The 19,174-nt window shown below is 39.7% G+C and overlaps 2 protein-coding genes across 7 annotated transcripts in view; one reads left to right on the top strand and one right to left on the bottom strand.

Annotated features, from left to right (window-relative positions):
- Positions 1 to 2,518, bottom strand: part of TRAPPC11 (trafficking protein particle complex subunit 11) — a 39,899-nt gene extending 37,381 nt beyond the window's left edge. Inside the window, exon 1 of one of the 2 annotated variants that reach the window (XM_079909183.1) lies at positions 2,333 to 2,518. The gene's annotated coding sequence lies outside the window, so the exon portion shown is untranslated. Of the gene's footprint in view, positions 1 to 1,538; positions 1,616 to 2,332 lie in introns of those variants that run through there. The other variant, XM_079909184.1, reaches the window with a different exon arrangement.
- A 182-nt stretch (positions 2,519 to 2,700) lies between these two features.
- Positions 2,701 to 18,678, top strand: RWDD4 (RWD domain containing 4). 5 transcript variants are annotated; one of them, XM_079909423.1, is made up of 8 exons: positions 2,701 to 2,974; positions 5,522 to 5,602; positions 9,649 to 9,758; positions 9,864 to 10,011; positions 11,353 to 11,470; positions 13,376 to 13,425; positions 16,907 to 16,982; positions 17,278 to 17,352. In XM_079909423.1, the coding sequence occupies exons 1-7, from the start codon at positions 2,951 to 2,953 to the stop codon at positions 16,937 to 16,939; spliced, it is 564 nt and encodes a 187-aa protein (XP_079765549.1). In that variant the 5' UTR covers positions 2,701 to 2,950; the 3' UTR covers positions 16,940 to 16,982; positions 17,278 to 17,352. The 5 variants fall into 5 exon arrangements, with proteins under 5 accessions (XP_079765549.1, XP_079765546.1, XP_079765548.1 ...); XM_079909420.1 differs by having other exon boundaries at positions 13,562 to 18,678; XM_079909422.1 differs by having other exon boundaries at positions 16,907 to 18,678.
- Positions 18,679 to 19,174: the final 496 nt, after the last annotated feature.

The raw sequence follows: 19,174 nt of genomic DNA on the forward strand, positions 1-19,174 counted from the left end.
AAAAAGACGAAAGTCTTTGAGTGTCTACAAACTGTCAAGCAAATCCAAAAGAAGAGAGCAAAAGGGCAAACTTTAATTCTTGAATTGGACCTATTAAAATTTAATAACTATTGGTATAATATTTTTAAAAATCTTTCATATACAAGGGTTCCAGTCAACTTTAAGACAAATCACTATTTCCAGTAACATCTCAAAACCACACAAAACTTTGGGATAAACAGACCAGGAAAGCAGGAGGGTGATCAAACTTCTGATTTCAGTTATAAAGAAAAACAACGATTGATTTACATATATAATAAAGTGCAACTATCTCTAATTTCTCTGTAATTGCTAACATCTAATTTCTGATTTCCTGAGATATCATTAAAATAATATGCTAATTATCTAAGTAGCTATGTTTTCTCATTTCTCCACAATTAATACAAATGTACTACTTAAAGGAAAATCTACAAGGGAAAAGCTAATAATGAATGGAAACCTCTAGGAGGACATGTTTCTACTGTGCCCTTTAGCTGAGAAGCGGTCTATATCAATCCAAGATGCACTACGTTTTGAAAAGCAATTATATAAAAGTGTTTATTGCGAACAAAATTATTATATTTTAAGAATAATTTCTCATTTTCAAAAACATGTATCACATGGTTGGTTTAAAAGGTGATCTCCACCAGTATATCATACAGGACTCAAATACAACTTCTGTGAGAAGTTAGGAGCACTTAGGCCACCACTTGATTGGCAAAACAGTATTTTTAACTGAAAAGTTAATTTAGTAAAGACTATTAGGCTTCTCACACTTAAGTACTGACGGAACAATGGGTACTAGATAATTGGTTTGCAAAGTCTATCAGAAACGACAAATGTCCACAATAGACAGAAGTTTTAGAAATGCTTAAACAGATATTCTGAGGACAGGATTAAGGTACGAGGGCAAAGGACTGCATGTTCAGAAACAGATTCTGGTTCTAGTGAATTTGGGGTGAAAATAAAAAAGAGATGGGTCAAAACACAATTTAGGTACCACTGCTTGATCCCAAAGAGTCTAGATTAGAGCCCTAAATACCCACTTCCTTTAATAACCCCAGAGGCGCAAGAGAATTCGCCGTGTCCTTTGAATATGGAGTGGAAATAAGGGGAGACAGAAATTACGTTTAAATCACTTAAAATCACAATCCTGTCCAAGAGAAATATAATATAAACTACATAAATAATTAAAAATTTTCCAGTAGTCACATTAAAAAAGTAAAGAAAGGGATGAAATTCATTTTAATAATATTCTACTTAACCAATATGTCCAAAATATTATCATCAATTCAACATTACTATAAAAGTTATTAGTAAGATGTTTTACGTTTTTTAATACTATGTCTCCAAAGTCTGGTGTGTATTGTACACTCAGAGCACATCTAGCCTATTTCAAATGCTCAATAGCTACCTATGGCGACTGGCTACTATACCAGACAGTGCAGCTCTAAATTACGGTAACTCTGTCCCAAAATAACTGTACGAAAACTGTATCAGAAATTCTTGCCACATTGTACCTTAAAAGCTTTGGCATTTGAAATGGTTGTGCCTATTCGGTGGCAAAAAATGGGAAGAATATCAGCAAAGGACAAGTGCAGAGGTTGTATGGATCTCGATGACAGCCTATAGGAGAAATTTCCAGATCTCCTGGAAAAAAACCAATGAAGCAACTAACCAAACCATGACCTGGAAGGAGGTGCAGAAGTAGGAAGCGAACACTCTGGATGGGAGATCGTGTAGTGCAATGGAAGTCGTCTGGAAGCTGGCGTGGTCATAAAATTATAAGGAAGACTCTTAGAAATAATGACGGACTGCAAAGAAAGGTGACCTAATGAAAGTGACAGGTTAAAAAAAATAATGCAGTCACTATTTTTTAATTAACGGAGGTTCGGGATGCAGGACACAAGGCCAGTAAGGATGGGATTCAAAGATGTCCAACTACAAAACAATCAAAAGAGGAAAGACAGTTTGGGGCCGGGATGGCGAAACAAAAGCTGATGCTGAGGATGCGAAGCAACTGCCCAACTTAGGAAAGGATACCGCCCCAGGGTCGCAGAATCCTGCTCCGGTAGCTCCAATGAAGAAACGCTGCAGCTCTAAAGGCAGACGCTATCTTCCTCCACTCCTCCCCTACCCCCCCTTAAACCTGGAGTCCCTAGAAATAGGTGTGTCTTTTCTTTAGAAGCTAAAAGAGAAATGCACTCGCTGATGCTGTACGAAATCACAGGCCCCCCAAACCAGCATCGTTACGCGCTAGCAATCTCTCTCGGCGGTCTCGCCCGGCCCCACTGGTCTCCCGACCCGGACTCACCCAGGCCGCACGCCCCGAGCCCGCTGCAGCTGTGGCCGGTCGCCGCCAGCCGGGGGAGAACCAGGGGAAGCAGGCGGGGGGGTGTGGGTGTCACAAAACGCCGGGGGCCGTCCCTACCACCACCACCGCCCCTGATCCGGTGCCCACAAGCGAGACTTCCCAGGGCCCATCCGCGCAGGCACAGGAAGCACTTTCTGGGCTTGACCGACAGCGCCCTAGGCCAATCGCCGTCCCGGAACTCTACGCTGCTCCACGAAACGTAAGGAAGACGCTCCGCTTCCTAGAGGAGCAGGAGCTGGGGGCGGGGAGAGAAGGAGCCAATAGGAGAAGCGAGAGGGAGGGGGCGGGGTCTCTGCTGTTAACGCCTTTCTCCCTCTCCTGCGACTCGCTGGCTCGCCTGTTGCGGAGGCCGCTGGCTCCTCGCTTGCAATCCTCCGCCGACGGCTTCGCGCTGCCCGGGGATCGGGAACCTGCGAGACTCTCGTCTGCGGTGCTAAGGGTGTGCTTCAGCAGCCCAAGGCGCAGAAGAGGGACGCCCCGGCCTTGGGGCCACTGCCCTCGCATTATTTTCGTTGTCGCGAACGCCGTCCGCCCGGGAGGCGCCCCGTGACCGGCGCGATGAGTGCCAACGAGGACCAGGAGGTGAGTCCGGGTGGACGCTCCTTTCCCGCGCAGGCGGGGTGCCCCTCTCCGGCCCCGCACGTGCCCTCGCCTCTACGGCGGCAGCCTCGCTGAGGTGCCCTATGTTTGCGGGTGTCCTGCGCGGAGAGGCCCAGCGCGCCTACCTGGGTAGGGGACCACCTCTGCCCTTCCTCCCCCGCACTGCAGTTTTGAGTTTTGCAAACCCTGGGGTTCCCCCCAGGTCTCCTGATAACGAGGGCGAGTGTCCTTGGCCCGCGACCCGGTGCACTTGGCTCGCCTTAAATCCCGTGTGTTGTTCAGCGCCTGTGTTCTGAGTTAGGCTCTTTGGGAATCTAATCACCTTTATGTTTTAAAATCTGTTGGCTGGTAGAGAAAGTTAATTGAGTTAGTTAAATTTCTGGTGCAGGGAAATAATGACACTAGTGTCTTCTGGCTATATTGCGTGGTGGAAGGAATCATTTAATATATCCATCTGATAGTTGTCCAGTGGATACAAAGTCTGTTTTGACCATCCATGTACTACCGGAATTGTATGGTTTACACTCAGATATTTTCTCGTGAAATGCCCCTTTGACATTGAATCATATGATATTAGAATTGTAAGTAGGTGTTCACTTTTCATTTAGAGTATACTGCTTGAAAGTTAGTACTTTTACATGACACATGTCATGGAATCGCGGTATTGGAAGTTACCTTTAAAGAAGACCCAAAGTTCAATAAGCTGTGATGTCTGAATCCTTCTAAAATATTCTTGCCAGTTGAGTTTCTAAGCTAAGGTGTGAACAGTTATTACTGTGTAGCATGAAGCGTATAGTGTAAGGTTTCTCAAAGTTTTCTCAAAGTTTGGCCCATGGACCACCGCCTAGAACCGTTTGGGTGGTTGTTAGAAAAACAATTACCTGCACTCTAGCTCAGATTTACTGAATTGAAATTCCTGCGGTGAGAACCAGCCATCTCCATTTAACAGTAAAATAGCATCTTCTTCCACAGGACAGTTTTTCAGATGTTTGAAGACCATTTTCCTGCCCAGTTTTTCAGACCTCCTCCTCTCATGCCAACTGGTTCCTTTTAGCTCTTCTCCATTTGTTCATTCTTTTTAGTTCCTTCACTCTTCTGGAATTGTGTATCTGTGGACACATTATAAGTTTATTTATGTTCTTTTTTTAAAATTGGGGCATTGCAGTTTTCTACAGTTAGATTTACTGTCAACAAAAACCCTTAAAGTGCTTTATGCAGAGCAGTTTGTCTTTCATCTTCTGCTCTGTATGTTTAGGTACCTAAGGACAAGTTCTTCTTATCCTGTAAAGTTTCATCTTGTTAGATTGTTTTTAAAGGGCTTTTAAAATTCTTCTGCTGCTCCAGCATGATTCACTATCCCATCAAATTGTCATCCACAAATTTGATAAGCCTGCCTCCAACTTTTGTTCCTGTCCAAGCCATTTAATTGAAATATAGGGAAGGATTAAGGACAGAAGGAGTAGCACTACATTTTGAGTAATGTTGTTTTTCTAATCCCATCTCAGTTATTCCTCGATCCAGTTTGAATTCTTATATTTTTTTTTCCTGTGAAGGTAGCAAGAGAAACCCATGGGGCCTTGCTGAAATCCAGGGAGACTGTTTTGTCTCTTTCCCTAATGTACCAATCCAGTCACTCTCCCTAAGAAGGGTTGTGAACATATACCTTGTTTTTCATATTCTTGCCAAGTCGTAGGGGCTACTCCTTAACTCTGCTGGGTCCTCACAAACTCTTTCTTTAGTGATCTGTCTTAAAATGTTGTCCACGTAGGTCAAACTCACCATCCTGTAGTTTGTAGAATTCTCAACATGCATCTTTTTGAAAACTAAAATATCTGCGGAAGTGCAGTCTTTCTTTTCTTTACCTCTTCTGAGGTCTTTGTCAGTAAACACGACAGTGATTGGGTCTTCTCATTTGTAAGCCCACAGCATTCTAAGAAGTATTTCCAGCCAAGGATTGCTAGTTACATTTTCTCTTGCAGTCCTTTTTCCCATCTTGGATAGATACTTGTCAACCTCTTTCTAACTACCATTTTTTAAAAGTTCTTTTTATTGTCCGTAAGTGTTTTTTCAAGTTTTGTGTCCTTCTGTGGTAGGGATTACAAATATAAATAGTATGTGTAAATCATGGGGAATGACTGTGTTTCATCTCGTCCGCAAGTTTAATGTTCTTTCTACCCCAGGCTAGCCTTTAGCAGAGTGAGAAAGCACAGGCTCTGGAGTTGCTTTAAACTGAATAAGATTATTTTCCTCCCTAGTAGGAAGGAGAAAACAGTAAGATCTTCATAGGATTGATGTGAGAATTAAGTGAGATAATCCACTGCAAAATGCTTAGCGGTGCCTGGCGCATAGTGTTAAAGAAAGGATTAGGGTTGTGATGTGTTAGTATAGCACCTGGGTCACAAACGTCGAACGCCATGTAAGTCAGCCAAGTTTTACGCTGTTGAGTGGACTTGAACCAGAAACAAAAGATCCTCTATTTCTAATCCGTTTATATGACTAAACAATGCTCCTGTGATTCATTTCTTTCAGATGGAACTGGAGGCATTGCGTTCTATTTATGAAGGAGATGAAAGTTTCCGGGAATTAAGTCCGGTTTCATTTCAATATAGGGTAAGACCTGGCATGAATAGAAGCACTTACTACTTTGTGGGAAAAGACGAAAGTTGCTTTTTAAAATGCTGGGGGTTTTTTTTTGTTTTTTTTTAATTTAGTGGTTTATATTTATTATGTCTTTGGATTTGCTGAAGCATTTAAATGAAAACTCATCACTATGACATGAGTTATTTTCAACTTTTGAAAACTTAATTCAGAAACTTTTAAAAACTAAGATAAACGTTTTTATTGTAAGAGAATTTTAGAATGTTAGAAACAGAAGAAACATTAGAAATTATGTGGTTTTACCTTCTAATCTTAAAGATAACTTCTCAGTCCTTACTTCCCAAGCTCCCACAGCTGATATTGATAAATGTTAGGGTTAAAATCCAGGTCTCTAGTCCAAGTCTAGCATTCTTTTTACTACCCTATAATTTAGTCAAGAAAAGTTGATATTTTCTTAATTCTGTATTACCAATGTGCATGAATATTTTATGAGTATGTGAAATGTCAATTTTTCTTTAAAATAAAGGTTGCTTATAACTCTTTTTCAACGTGGAACAGTACCAGTATTTTATTTTATAAATAAATAACATAAACCGTTTATCTGAATGATTTTAAGTAGTAGTGGGTGGTATGGAGAACTTTTTTTATAAAAGACTTATGCAAGATTTATGGTTGTTAACATTGTCACCATTTAAAATAAATTGTTTGATGGGCTTCCCTGGTGGCGCAGTGGTTGAGAGTCCGCCTGCCGATGCAGGGGACGCGGGTTCATGCCCCGGTCCGGGAGGATCCCACATGCCGCGGAGCGGCTGGGCCCGTGAGCCATGGCCGCTGAGCCTGCGCGTCCGGAGCCTGTGCTCCGCAACGGGAGAGGCCGCAACAGTGAGAGGCCCGCGAACCCAAAAAAAAAAAAGGTTTCTCCATTCCTATAGAATGAGGACTAAACTCCTCAGCTTGACACCCAGTGCCTTCTGTTTGCTTTGGACTGTGTCTCCAGACTTTCCTGGCACTGGCATCTGTTAGACGTGATACCTTGTTAAATGTTTCCCTGCACTGTCGTTACTACTCTGTCTTGGGACACGTTGTTTGCTCCTGCCCTCGCCTCTCCTCCATCATGCATCCTACCCTTCCGTTAATGCTTACCCCAAGCCTCCTCTGTGGCATACGTGGGCCATGTCTCCTCTCTGTCCCCTGACTTCAAAGTAGGATCGACTAGTCCCCATTTCCTCATGCTATGTTCTGTCGCTTTGGAACTTTTCCTAGTGCTGCAGTTTAGTCAGTTGTCTGAAGGTCTGTCTCCCTTGAAGACAGTAGTGCTCTTGTCTCTTGGGTGATGCACAGTGTGAGGCGTGTGACAGTTTGTTTCTGCTTATACTTTGAGTGAGGGTTTAGTGACTGCATAAAGCAAGTAACTTTTATTACTTTTTTTTTCCTACTGTACAGCAAAGTAGAGTTCCCTGTGCTATACAGCAGCTTCTTATTAGTTATCTATTTTATACATGTTAGTGCGTATATGTCAATCCCAATCTCCCAATTCATCCCATCCACCACTTTTCTTACTTTTTAATTATCTCTACTTAAAACACAAGCATAAACCGATGACGTCCATTATGCAGGTAATCAACTTGTGTAAGTATAGCAACAGATCCCGAAGTTCATTTGACATAATTTCTAAGCCTCACCTTATATTGATGTGGGGTATGATTGAGGGTTAGGAGATGTGAATAAAAACATTAGTGGTCAGAAAATAAAAGTGAGTCAAGTAACAATTTAGGGTGAAAATTTTTTAAGTCTTTTGACTGAAGTTTAATATTAAGTATTTAAAAACCCACAAAGCAGCACATATACTAAAAATACTACAGAAGAGATTAGCATTGCCCTGTGCAAGAATGAGATGCCGATTCATGAATCATTCCATAGTTTTATTCGAAAATCATCGTTCTGCAGCAACCAGTGTGATGATTGTTTCAGGCAAGGATCCTTAATGGATACTGAAACCTTTGGGTGAAAAGTTGTTGAGAAACAAGCTATGCACATGGTTTTGTAGTACCACCCACAGATTTCTTCGTAATTACAAGATGAAAAAGATACCTTTCCATTGAAGAGGTCTGGAGAATATCACCCTAACCAAGTGATCAAACTTGGTATCACCACTAATGATTCTGGAAGGTCTTACGTGCCTCATTATTTGGTGCTGGGGGAGTGCACCACATCGCCTCCCCAGTATCTTTATCAAAGCCATTTACCAAAGCCGTTTAGTCTGAATCTGAACAGAGGAAACAGTCAGTCCTGATCTGGGGACTTATACAAGAAAACTGGCCTAGGTTCTTTTTGTCATGAAAGACATTTAGGAGGTGGGGTGGATAGTGGGGACTGTTCTAAATTAAAACAGAATAAAGAGATCTGACAACCAGATGTAATCCACGATCCTCAACAGATTATGGATTTGGGGGTTGAGGGAGTGCTTTGTTAAAGGACACTTTAGATACAATTGGTGACTTTTAATATAAGTTATGAATTAGATAATATTTTTGTATCAGTGTTGAATTTCTTGGGTGTATTAATGGTTTTGTGGTTATAAAGGAGAAGGTCCTTATTCTTAGGATATTTTAGTTTAAGGACATTTCATGATGTCTGCAGTTTACTTTCAAATGGTTCAACAAATGCCAAAGGAAAACAATCACATACATTGGGGAAAGGGAGTTGGTCCTATAGTGGAAGAAAGAGAAGGCAGGTGGAATAATAGGTATGTGGTGAATAAGATATGTGTCAGTGAATGTTCATTGTTCTTTCAAAATAAAAAGCTGGGGAGAGCAAAAGAAATAGAAAAGACATCTTAAATTCAGGTCAAATAGGTGATCAAAACATACAAACTTCCAACTATAAAGTAAATAAGTTGTGGGGATGTAATGTACAACATGGCGACTGCAGTTGATAGTACCCTATTGTGTACTTTGAAAGTTGCTAAGAGAGTAGATCTTAAAAGTTCTCATCACAAGAAAAAGAAAATTGTAACCATGTGTGGTGATGGATGTTAACTAGATTCATTGTGGTGATCATTTTGCAATATATACAAATATTGAATCATGTTGTATACCTGAATAATATAATGTATGTCAATTATACCTCAATTAAAAAAAATTTTTTAAGTAAATTTACTTATTTATTTTTGGCTGCATTGGGTCTTTGTTGCTGCACGCTGACTTTCTCTAGTTGCGGCGAGCGGGGGCTACTCTTCGTTGCAGTGCGTGGGCTTCTCACTGCGGTGGCTTCTCGTTGCGGAACATGGGCTCTAGGTGTGTGGGCTCCAGTAGTTGTGGCTCACGGGCTCTAGAGCGCAGGCTCAGTAGTTGTGGCACATGGTCTTAGTTGCTCTGCGGAATGTGGGATCTTCCTGGACCAGGGCTGGAACCCGTGTCCCCTGCATTGGCAGGTGGATTCTTAACCACTGCACCACCGGGGAAGTCCCTAAAATTTTTTAAAACTTTTTCAGGAGTTTCTGTCCAGCCTAAGGCACTCCTTTTCCTTATCTCTCTACCCTTTCCTTTTTTCTATAAATTTTACATTTCATTTTCTACTTTCTTGGGATCGTGCTAATGCATATCGGTTTACCTGTTCTTAAAGCCTCTTATGATTTAGCAACTGGAAAACTTAAGACAAAAATGAGGTGTTTCAAGATTTTCATTTTTGTCCATTCTCTTCTTGTTCCCATAGTTGATGTCTTATCTTTGTCCTCAGAAAGCTTTGATGAAACAAAAAAATACATGTGTCAGACATAATCTTGGGGTTCGAAAAGATTGGAGGGCTGATGAGAGAGACAGGCCATGGACATCAGCTAAAGCTGTTTAAAACAGCCTAGGAGTGAGTTAAAAGACAGATTAATCAAAGGCTGAGCCCTCACCCTCTGCTGGGTCTTAGCCCATACCCCGAACTTTTCAAGATATGACATGACTGATCTGATCACGAGCATTGGAAAGAAGTCAGCATTTTAAAGATCATCATTTAATATTCTGCCTTTGTAGCACTTTTTACAAGCCTAAGATTTCCCTTTTCTTCAGATAGGTGAAAACGGTGATCCCAAAGCCTTCCTAATAGAGATTTCCTGGACAGAAACCTATCCCCAGACACCTCCAATCATATCTATGAACGCCTTTTTTAACAACACCATGTGAGTAGTGTTCCGTTTTCATGAGGTGTTTTCTGTTGGGGGGCGGGGGCAGGGTAACTGTCTCTCTTACTTTTCTCTTAGCGATGTATATCTTGTGCATTGCAGATCATCAGCTGTAAAGCAGAGCATATTAGCCAAGTTACAGGAAGCAGTGGAAGTCAATCTCGGGACGGCCATGACCTACACATTGTTTGAATATGCCAAGGACAGCAAAGAGCAGCTCATGGAGAATCACCATCCTGTCCATTCGGCTGTGAGCAGGGCATTCAGTTTCACCATACTTTCTTTGTTTTGGTTTCACTCTGCTAGTAATTCATTTTTGCTAGTTATTATTTTTTAAAAATTGGAGGGAGACTTTGTGTTAGATTTAAAATGATAGTCACATCTGAGTTAAATAAGAACAGTGAATTTTAGATTTCTCAGTGTCTGCTTATCTTTAAAAATGAAATGATATTCTCTAGATTTTGCCCTTCACATAAGCCTAGAACACTTCGTGGGTGTGCCAGAACTGAGCTGTGTACAACCAAATACTTTTTCAAGTGTATTTAACATCTTCATAAAGCTCAGATAGAAGATTTCTTACCTAGTGCTGAAATACATATGAAATTACGTACTTTCTCCACGAGTCTTATTTAGTTGGAAGTAGTCCTGCCACAGTTCAATTGGAAAGTGTTGCAGCTTAAGGAGACTTCATTAAATAGGAAAAAATTATTTTATTTGTAGAATTATTTTAGGAAATAATCATCTTTTATGACCTTAAGCAGGTATGTGTTAGACCCCTCTGCACCAAATCACGCACTCCAAGACTTTCAGTGGTCAGTATCAGTTGAGTTTTGTCTTGTAAACCAAAGGCCACGAGCAGTTCTGGCTTCCATGTTCCCCATGACCACAAGTGGACGCTGACAGGCAGCTGGAGACGCAGTGGAGGGCGAGAGCTCCTGGACTGCAAGAGCTCCTGGACCGGGGGCCAGACCGCATGGCCCTGAGCATGCACTCCTTTGCTGTGTGATTTCGGGCAGTTTCTTAGTCTCTCTGTGCTCTGTTTTTTCATTTGTAAAATGGGGATTATAATAGTATCTACCTCGTGAGATTGTTCTAAGGATCAAACGAGTGATGCTGTACAACATTTACGGCAGTGCTTGGCACGTAGTGAGCATTTTAGGTTTTGTCTGTCTGACTACATGACCCCAGATATTTTTAAAATTTCCTTCATTTCCTCTGGGAACCAGGAGGTTCTAAGTAGGCATATGTGATTTTTCTAAAGACATATTTAACTTTCAAATACTAGCGCATTAACTGAACTGTAAAATTACCTTGGCACTTCAGAGCTTCAGCATAATCCTGGGATCAGATCTTGTTTCTCAGGGACCTGGTTATAACAGTATAATTAATACTATGGCCTTCAATGCGAACTTTTAGGAGAGTGAAACCAATAATGTGCTAAGGTTCCTGATCTAATAAACGAATACAATAATAAAGGATTCTTTTACTTCACAAACCTAAAAATTGTCAACTCATTTCAGGATATAGCCATATTTAGTGTAATTCAGTAAGTTTTAAGGCTTGAGTCTAAGAATTTGTTCTTTTTTTCTAGGCGTCCATAAGCAATATCATCTCAGTTGAAACTCCTAACACAGCCCCATCAAGTAAGAAAAAAGACAAAAAAGAACAACTCTCAAAAGCCCAGAAACGGAAGCTGGCAGATAAAACAGGTTTGTGTTACTTTTTTTCTTCGATAGCACACGTAACTGGGTTGCTTTTTGGTACGATATGAATGCTTAGTAAGTATATTTAGATTTAGAAGATTAGTTCTCTATACTCTTCATTCTTGGAACATTGGGATCAGAGACTGTTTTAGGTCACAGACGTACATTGAAAATATTTACTACTACTTTACCACAAGAGTTAAACATTTGAGAAGAAGGTCAAGTGGCAAAGTAACTATAAATGAGTCTGAAGATTGTAGACCATTAGAATAGTGTACAGATGTGTGTCCTACTGGTACCCTCTCTGACATGTTTGGAATTTTCCTGTTTGTTTACCTTTATGACAGATAAGTGTATTTTTGAAATTTTTTTGAAATATAGCTTTTATCTGAAATGAAGTCTGGTATACCATCAAATCTTAACACAATAAATAATTTAATGTTTTCGTCTGTAGTTGACTTACTTATACAACAAGATTTAAGAATATATATTTGGTCCTTTTTCTTTATTTAACCTAAAACTTTGCAAATTGACATCAATCTGTAAACTTTTTTCCCAGTTAAGGAAAATGAGGACATTATCATGTGGGCGTATAGATATTTCTATCCACGTACACAAGTGTGTACCTATACTTACGTCTGTATGTGTGTGTTATTGCTGTATGGTTACAAGCTGCCCTTTATTAAAAGAAGTGACCCTTTTACTTTGATGAAGAGGTTTAAAATAGCACCCTTTCTTTTATAAAGTCATGGTAGTTTTTGGTTGTTTATGTTTTGTTTAATGTCATTTGTGGCAAAATAAAAAGAAAGCAACTGTGTTGGCCCTCAAAATACATTTTTTGAGATCGTATTGGTTTATGAAATAGAAAATCTGGGACTCCATTATACCTACTGTCAAAGCAGCATTAAAGTATAAACAGCTGAAGCAGTAAATTGTTAGCCATTATAATCTGTTTTTCAGAATTTTGGTTCATCTCTTTCCAGAATGTTTTAGCATATATGTCAGTTAGTTTGTTACTGTTGCTTTCATACATAATGACCTACACTTGTTCCCTTCCATTACTATCTCCCTACCTCCCTCTCCTTGGTGATGCCCACCTAAAGTCCGTATCTTCCTATCAGTGTGGTGCAGGAGCTTGTGACTTGAAACTTGCATTCTAAATAAAAATTTAATGGGACAGTCATGGCACTGTGGGTGAGTTTTGGTTACCAGAATTGGTGATCTGTCCCCGTTCCCCCTTATAACCAGTGAGATAAGATTCTTATTGGCATGAAGGAGAAAAGAGCCATTAGCATCTAAAATTGAGCTCCAGTGATACAGCTTTTCTCCTGTAAGAATCACAGGGTTAGTTTCTGTTTCTCTTACTATACAATTAGTGTCCTTTATTTGAATGCAGATTTTGAAGGTTTCATAAAATGAGACATATATAGATACATGAAGCAAAGAGGAAATCAGGACAGTTTAGATTGAAAATTTTTAGACTACATTTATTAAACTATTTTTCAAATTTGAATAAAAGAGTGAAATTACTTCATAAACTATAAATTCTTATAAAAGGGTTGAGCTTGCTTTTAAGCGCTCCCAACAGATTAAAGCCCTGATTAAAGAATGTCAGGTTAAATAACGGATATTTTATCAGAGCACAGCAGTTAATAAATAAGTTGGCCCGGCCTCCTCTTAGGTTTGCAGGCAGACATGTTCAGAAGGCCTCTTGTCTTGAGCCTGCTTCCTGGTATGAACACTAACTCACAAAAGAGCAAACTGACCCAACTTCTCACTTCAGTAAGCAAGGACCTTTTATTATTTAAATTTTTAATAACATTTGTTGTGTAGAGTAGTATATAAACTCTTATTTAAATTTAAATATTACTGATTGGTCTTAGATATAAAGTTACTGTTTTCATCCTTTAGATCACAAAGGAGAACTTCCTCGAGGTTGGAACTGGGTTGATGTGGTGAAGGTATGTAATATTTATATTTCAGTCTTCAAAAAATTGTTACAGTTATTGCCATCAAGTAATGAAATTTATATCTTCCATTTTCACCCCTTCAACCTTTGGATTTTACTGGGATGTCTGTTTCCTTTTTCACGTTCAGCATGTAAGTATCTTTGAAATATCTTTCACATTTTTCTCTTCCCTACACGCTCAGTTTTCGGTTTTCTTTTTTTAATAATGGAAAATCTGTAGAAATGAGTTATAACTACAGTAAAGTGTGCCTGTTTATGTAAGTACATCTTAAGAATAGATGTGCTAAAATATGACTCTAAATTATAGATAATATGGAATTTGAAACAAGTCATGAAAAGGAGTGCTTTGATTTCTTAGTAGAAGTTAAGTATTTTTTTTTACGGCAGACCCTAAATGAAATTTCCCACCATCGTCAAGAAAGATTTTCTGGTTTTGTTGTTGAAAATTGTTTACTTTCCACTTGGAACTTTTTTTTTTTTTTGTGGTCACGGGCCTCTCACTGTTGTGGCCTCTTCCGCTGTGAAGCACAGGCTCCAGACGCGCAGGCTCAGCGGCCATGGCTTACGGGCCCAGTCGCTCCACGGCATGTGGGATCTTCCCGGACCAGGGCACGAACCCACGTCCCCTGCATCAGCAGGCGGACTCTCAACCACTGCACCACCAGGGAAGCCCCAAAGCAGTGTATTCTTAAAGTTTATTTTGAAGCCAGCTGTTTGGGCCATAGGATGCCTTTTCTGTAGAACCTATTTGAAGTAATTTTTGTGCTTCTAAAATCTAGTACAAAAATATTACCTGAGAGTAGGGAGCCATGAGCCACAACTGGAATAAAGAAACACAGTACACGCAGACCTTGTTTTATTTCAGTTCACTTTATCTTGCTTCGTAGATACTGTTTTGTACAAATTGAAGGTTTGTGGCAATCCTGCATTGTCAGACGATGGTTTGCATTTTTTAGCAATACAGTATTTTTTGATTAAGGTATGTGCATCTTTTTTTAGACATCATGCTATTGCACAGTTAATAAGCCACAGTATAGTGTAAACATTTATATGCACTGGGAAACCAAAAAATTCGTGTGTCTCGCGATGTTTGCTTTATTGCGGTCGTCTGGAACCCAACCCGCAAAATTTTGAGGTCGGCCTTTACTACTTCTTGCCTTCCTGGGAAGAGGCTGACCCTATACAAGCGATCGGTGTGGGTGAAGCTTCTCTGGCGTTGTCTCATTGACTTGGGCCCCCGCCACTGATCCTTCATAGATACTTACCATTGTCCCAGGTGCACCTGTATTTATCTCACCAGCTAAGTCTGCTCTCCCCTTAAAATGCCGCCTGCTCCAGAAGGAGCTGTCTCCCAAATCAGAGTAAGGATCCATCTTTCTGGTGAGGCCCATCGCAGCCAAGCATGAAAAGGAGAAGAATATGCATCATCTTAAGTGATCATGCGCCTCTTTCCCGAGAGCCAGAAGTGTCGTTTTCAGTTTTTTTTTTTTTTGATGTGGACTATTTTTTAAAATCTTACTGAATTTGTTACAACATTGCTTTTGTTTTTTGGTTTTTTGGCCGTGAGGCCTGTGGGATTTTAGTTCCCCAACCAGGGATCGAGCCCACACCCCCTGCATTGTAAGGCAAAGTCTTAACCACTGCACTGCCAGGGAAGCCCCCAGTTTGTTTTTAAGAGAGACTTTCTTAATATAAATTAGAATTTTAAGCCAAAAAATAAAGTAAAATTCAAATAATCCAGTAATCTTGGGAGATGGGAGAGATTTTTAAGGAGCTTACCACCTAGACACGGTTTGGACTCAGAATCCATTACTCTGAGCTAGTGGTTTCCATATGTGGTCTTTGGAGGCCCTCTTGGAGGGACTGTCAGGTTCAGACTATTGGCATCAAAATAGTAAGGTGTTTTTGCCTTTTTTACACTTCCTCTCGCACATGTACAGTGGCATTTACGAGAGGCTGCATGAAGTGTGATGATGCCATCACTACGTTCTCTATTAGAGCACTAACGGAATGTGTGCTTTTACATTCTTGCGTTTTCCAGAATTTTCTAAGATAGTAAGTGGGTTTAGGATCTAAGTACGTTCATTTCTGTGTTCACTCCGTTTGTTCCTAGTACTTGGACTGTGTTTTTGTTGGCCATTTTCCATTATATCTGCCTTACTATAGAAGCAGATTTGTGAGCACCCAGCTATCTTCTGTTGAGCTCGATAATAAAGAGATTTGCAAAAATGTAAAACAACACTACTCGTCACTTTAAGTTTTGGTTTTTTGTTTTAGAAAATGCAGTTTTTCTTTTTTTTTTTTTTTTTTTTTTTTTTTTTGCGGTACGCGAGCCTCTCACTGCTGTGGCCTCTCCCGTCGCAGAGCACAGGCTCCGGACGCGCAGGCCCAGCAACCACGACTCACGGGCCCAGCCGCTCCGCGGCATGTGGGATCCTCCCGGACCGGGGCACGAACCCGTGCCCCCTGCATCGGCAGGCGGACTCCCAACCACTACACCACCGGGGAAGCCCAGTTTTTCATTTTTAAAATGTGACTGGGTTATCATTATTGTTATTTTTATTTATTTATTTTTAAATTTATTTTATTTATTTACTTTTTGTTTTGGCTGCGTTGGGTCTTCGTTGCTGCACATGGGCTTTCTCTAGTTGTGGCGAGTGGGGGCTACTCTTTGTTGTGGTGCGTGGGCTTCTCATTGCGGTGGCTTCTCTTGTTGAAGAGCATGGGCTCTAGGCATGCTTGTTTCAGTAGTTGTGGCACATGGGCTCAGTAGTTGTGGTGCATGGGCTTAGTTGCTCTGCGGCATGTGGGATCTTCCAGGACCAGGGCTTGAACCCATGTCCCCTGCATTGGCAGGCGGGTTCTTAACCACTGCACCACCAGGGAAGCCCCTGTTATTTTTATATGAATTAAATTTCTCATTTTTCAAATGCAGGTAGGTATAATGTACATTTTAAAAAACAAAAAATCTCTTTAGGATCCTCAATTTTTAAGAGTGGGAAGAGGTCCCGGAGCCAAAATGTTTGAGGCGCACAGTTTGAGACTTATGTCACATTTTCAAAACTGTAAGAATTATGTAGTTAAGATGATAAGTCTTAAGTGTTTTATACATTGTTAAAATTTTAGAATTTATTGTTTGTAAAAAAACAAAAATAGAAGACTATCATTCATTTTATAAATGGTACCTTTTGTATACTCTTGGTTCCAATTATTCTTGGAAAGCTTCAAGGGATTTTTTTACCCCTCTTGTTCTGTTGAGGTTATGTTTTCAAAGAATCCTGTTTAAAGTAGCTGAGGCTAAAGTTGAAAAGTATTTCCATATGGTGGAAGCTGTAGATGGTGCAAGTTACTTGAACCTTGTTGCCTGTTGTTCTATTAACTGTAAATGTTGACTTGATATGATGTGGAAATAGTGAACTCAAATAATATGAAAGCTTAAGTTTGTTGAATATTTCTTTCATCTTTTTTTATAGTTAAGCAAAACTGGCTCTAAAGATGATGAATAGCACTTGGAATTTGAGACGAGGGAGGAACAGCATCCTTTAAAAAGTAAACTGGGTTCAAAATCTTTCATTACTCTTTTCTGGTATTGAGGTGGCTTTCTATAAAACAATTTTTTTTGTATGTTTCTTATGTAAAAAAATGTTTTAAGCTGAAAGTTCATGAAGAGATCTGGTTGTATTAAATTACTTTCACAAACTTGCCTTAATAAAAGGTGAAAATGCTACTGTTTAGTATACTTTATGAAGCCAATTGGCCTTTATAAATGGACAAGTATGGAGAATTATAAATCATCAGTGTTAATTTATGTGATCTTATTCTGGTGGATGTGATTTTTTTTAAGGAGTATGAAGCGCTTTTCAAATTCTCATTCCAATGGAGCAGAAGACTGAGTGAACAGTGAGTTCACAGCGTGATCCATATTAATAGGCTTCTCGTCTTTACGTCTTCATCCCTTCTTTCTCTTAATTACTGAAGCATAAATTGCTTCAGAGAAATTTAAATACTAGTATTTGAACTTTATACATAATATTCTTTGTAGTTCCTTTTTATTTTTCAAGGGTGAACTGCTTTTTAATAAATGAATATCTGTTTATACTTTCCTCCTAGTTTGGGTTATGTTTGATCATGAGAGCTTTCAATGGTATGTGGAATAGGAGAAAGAAAAAAAAAAACCAAATCTGCCAAATACATTAGAAAGCATTTGACTAGAAGTGCTGGTTCCTATTTAAAACCGTTCCCTTTGCTGCATATACCAAAATGGGAGTAAAAGATGCCTTAATATTTAATTTTTATATTGTTAGAGACAGTGGTTTTCATAAATTCCTATTTATCTGTTGTTGTGTATTTTTAGTTGTTTGATAACTGAGTTCTTCTAAGTGGTTTCACATAAAACCACATTTCAAGCATTGTTTCTTTTCAAGTATCCAAATGTACGTCTGAGCCCACTCATCTTTGTAAAAATAGACATAGAAGTCTTTCAAATGCTGTTTTAGCAGGAAGTTACTGATGTGTATGTGCGATTTACAGTGACTCTGTATATACTCCCCAGCTTGAAAAGCACTTAGAACTACTGCTGTGGTTTCTGGAAGAGTCAGTTGTTGGTTCCTCAATTACACCTGTGCAGCTCGGGTCTGAGTTTTTAAAGAATAGTTAACTTTTAAAGAAATTTCTTTGAGTTATATCCATGGTTTTTGCTGGGTTAACATTGGCTTCAGTTAAATCGTTTCAGTTATAAAGTAAGTATAACTATGGTGAAGAAGCTTGTCTCATTTTTAAATGCTGAGTCACATTTTATTTCTTGAATTAATACGATAGAAACGTCGAAATTCAGGGCCACTGGAATATGCCAGCTTTCTTGTTTGGGGTTGTGTGTATAGTTTTGTTGTGCTGACTTGTTTGCTTGTTTTTTAAAGAAACTGAAACTGCTATGTCTGCTAGTGGAAGAAAATGCTTTGTTTTGCTCTGAAGATTCTGAAATTATTCAGGCATATTGTGGTTCATAGATTACAAAGAATAATGCTAGTTAAATGCCAATGAACTATTTTTACTCTTTTTATACGAAATGTACAAATTTCGGGGCGGGGGGTGATGGTGGCAGCGGTGCCTCTTACTACCTTATGTAAAACACTTGAACATTCTCATCAATATTGCCATCATCTGTTTAATACTCCCAGTATATTTTCTCAACGTCTGTTTACCTAAAGTTGTATGGAATGACATAATAAGCAATAAAATCTGAATTACACTCAGTGATGTTTCTACGTGTTTTATTTCACATCACTTGGAGAGAGAATTGTTGGTGCTGTAACTGCACGGACTTATGGTACACGATGTACCATCCAGCTAGAAACTGTTCCAAATGTTGGACTAAAAAAGGTTTTTTAAATGAACTGATGAGGGTAAGATATACCCAGAGTCTACAAAATTAAATGGAAGTTGGAGGTTAAGGACAGCTTCAGCTTTCACAGCCTCAGGGGGCCCAGAGACAGGAGATGAAGTCCAGGGTCACCCCAGGGTAGGGAGACATAACACACGCACACGTGCACAGCATGCGTGAGGCTGAGACCTGTCCCCCGTGGGGGCCCTGAGGAAGAGTTCTGGTCTTGAACTTTGGTTCTGGGTATAGCAGAAAATGTCAGTATACATACATGTACTCTCCTGCACCCATAACAAGTTATCTCATACTTGGGTTTCAGCCCAAATTCCTCCCCCATGTGGGCAATCTCAAAAAAACCCTC

This window comes from Stenella coeruleoalba, assembly GCF_951394435.1.
Source record: "Stenella coeruleoalba genome assembly, chromosome: 21".
NCBI lineage: Eukaryota > Metazoa > Chordata > Mammalia > Artiodactyla > Delphinidae > Stenella > Stenella coeruleoalba.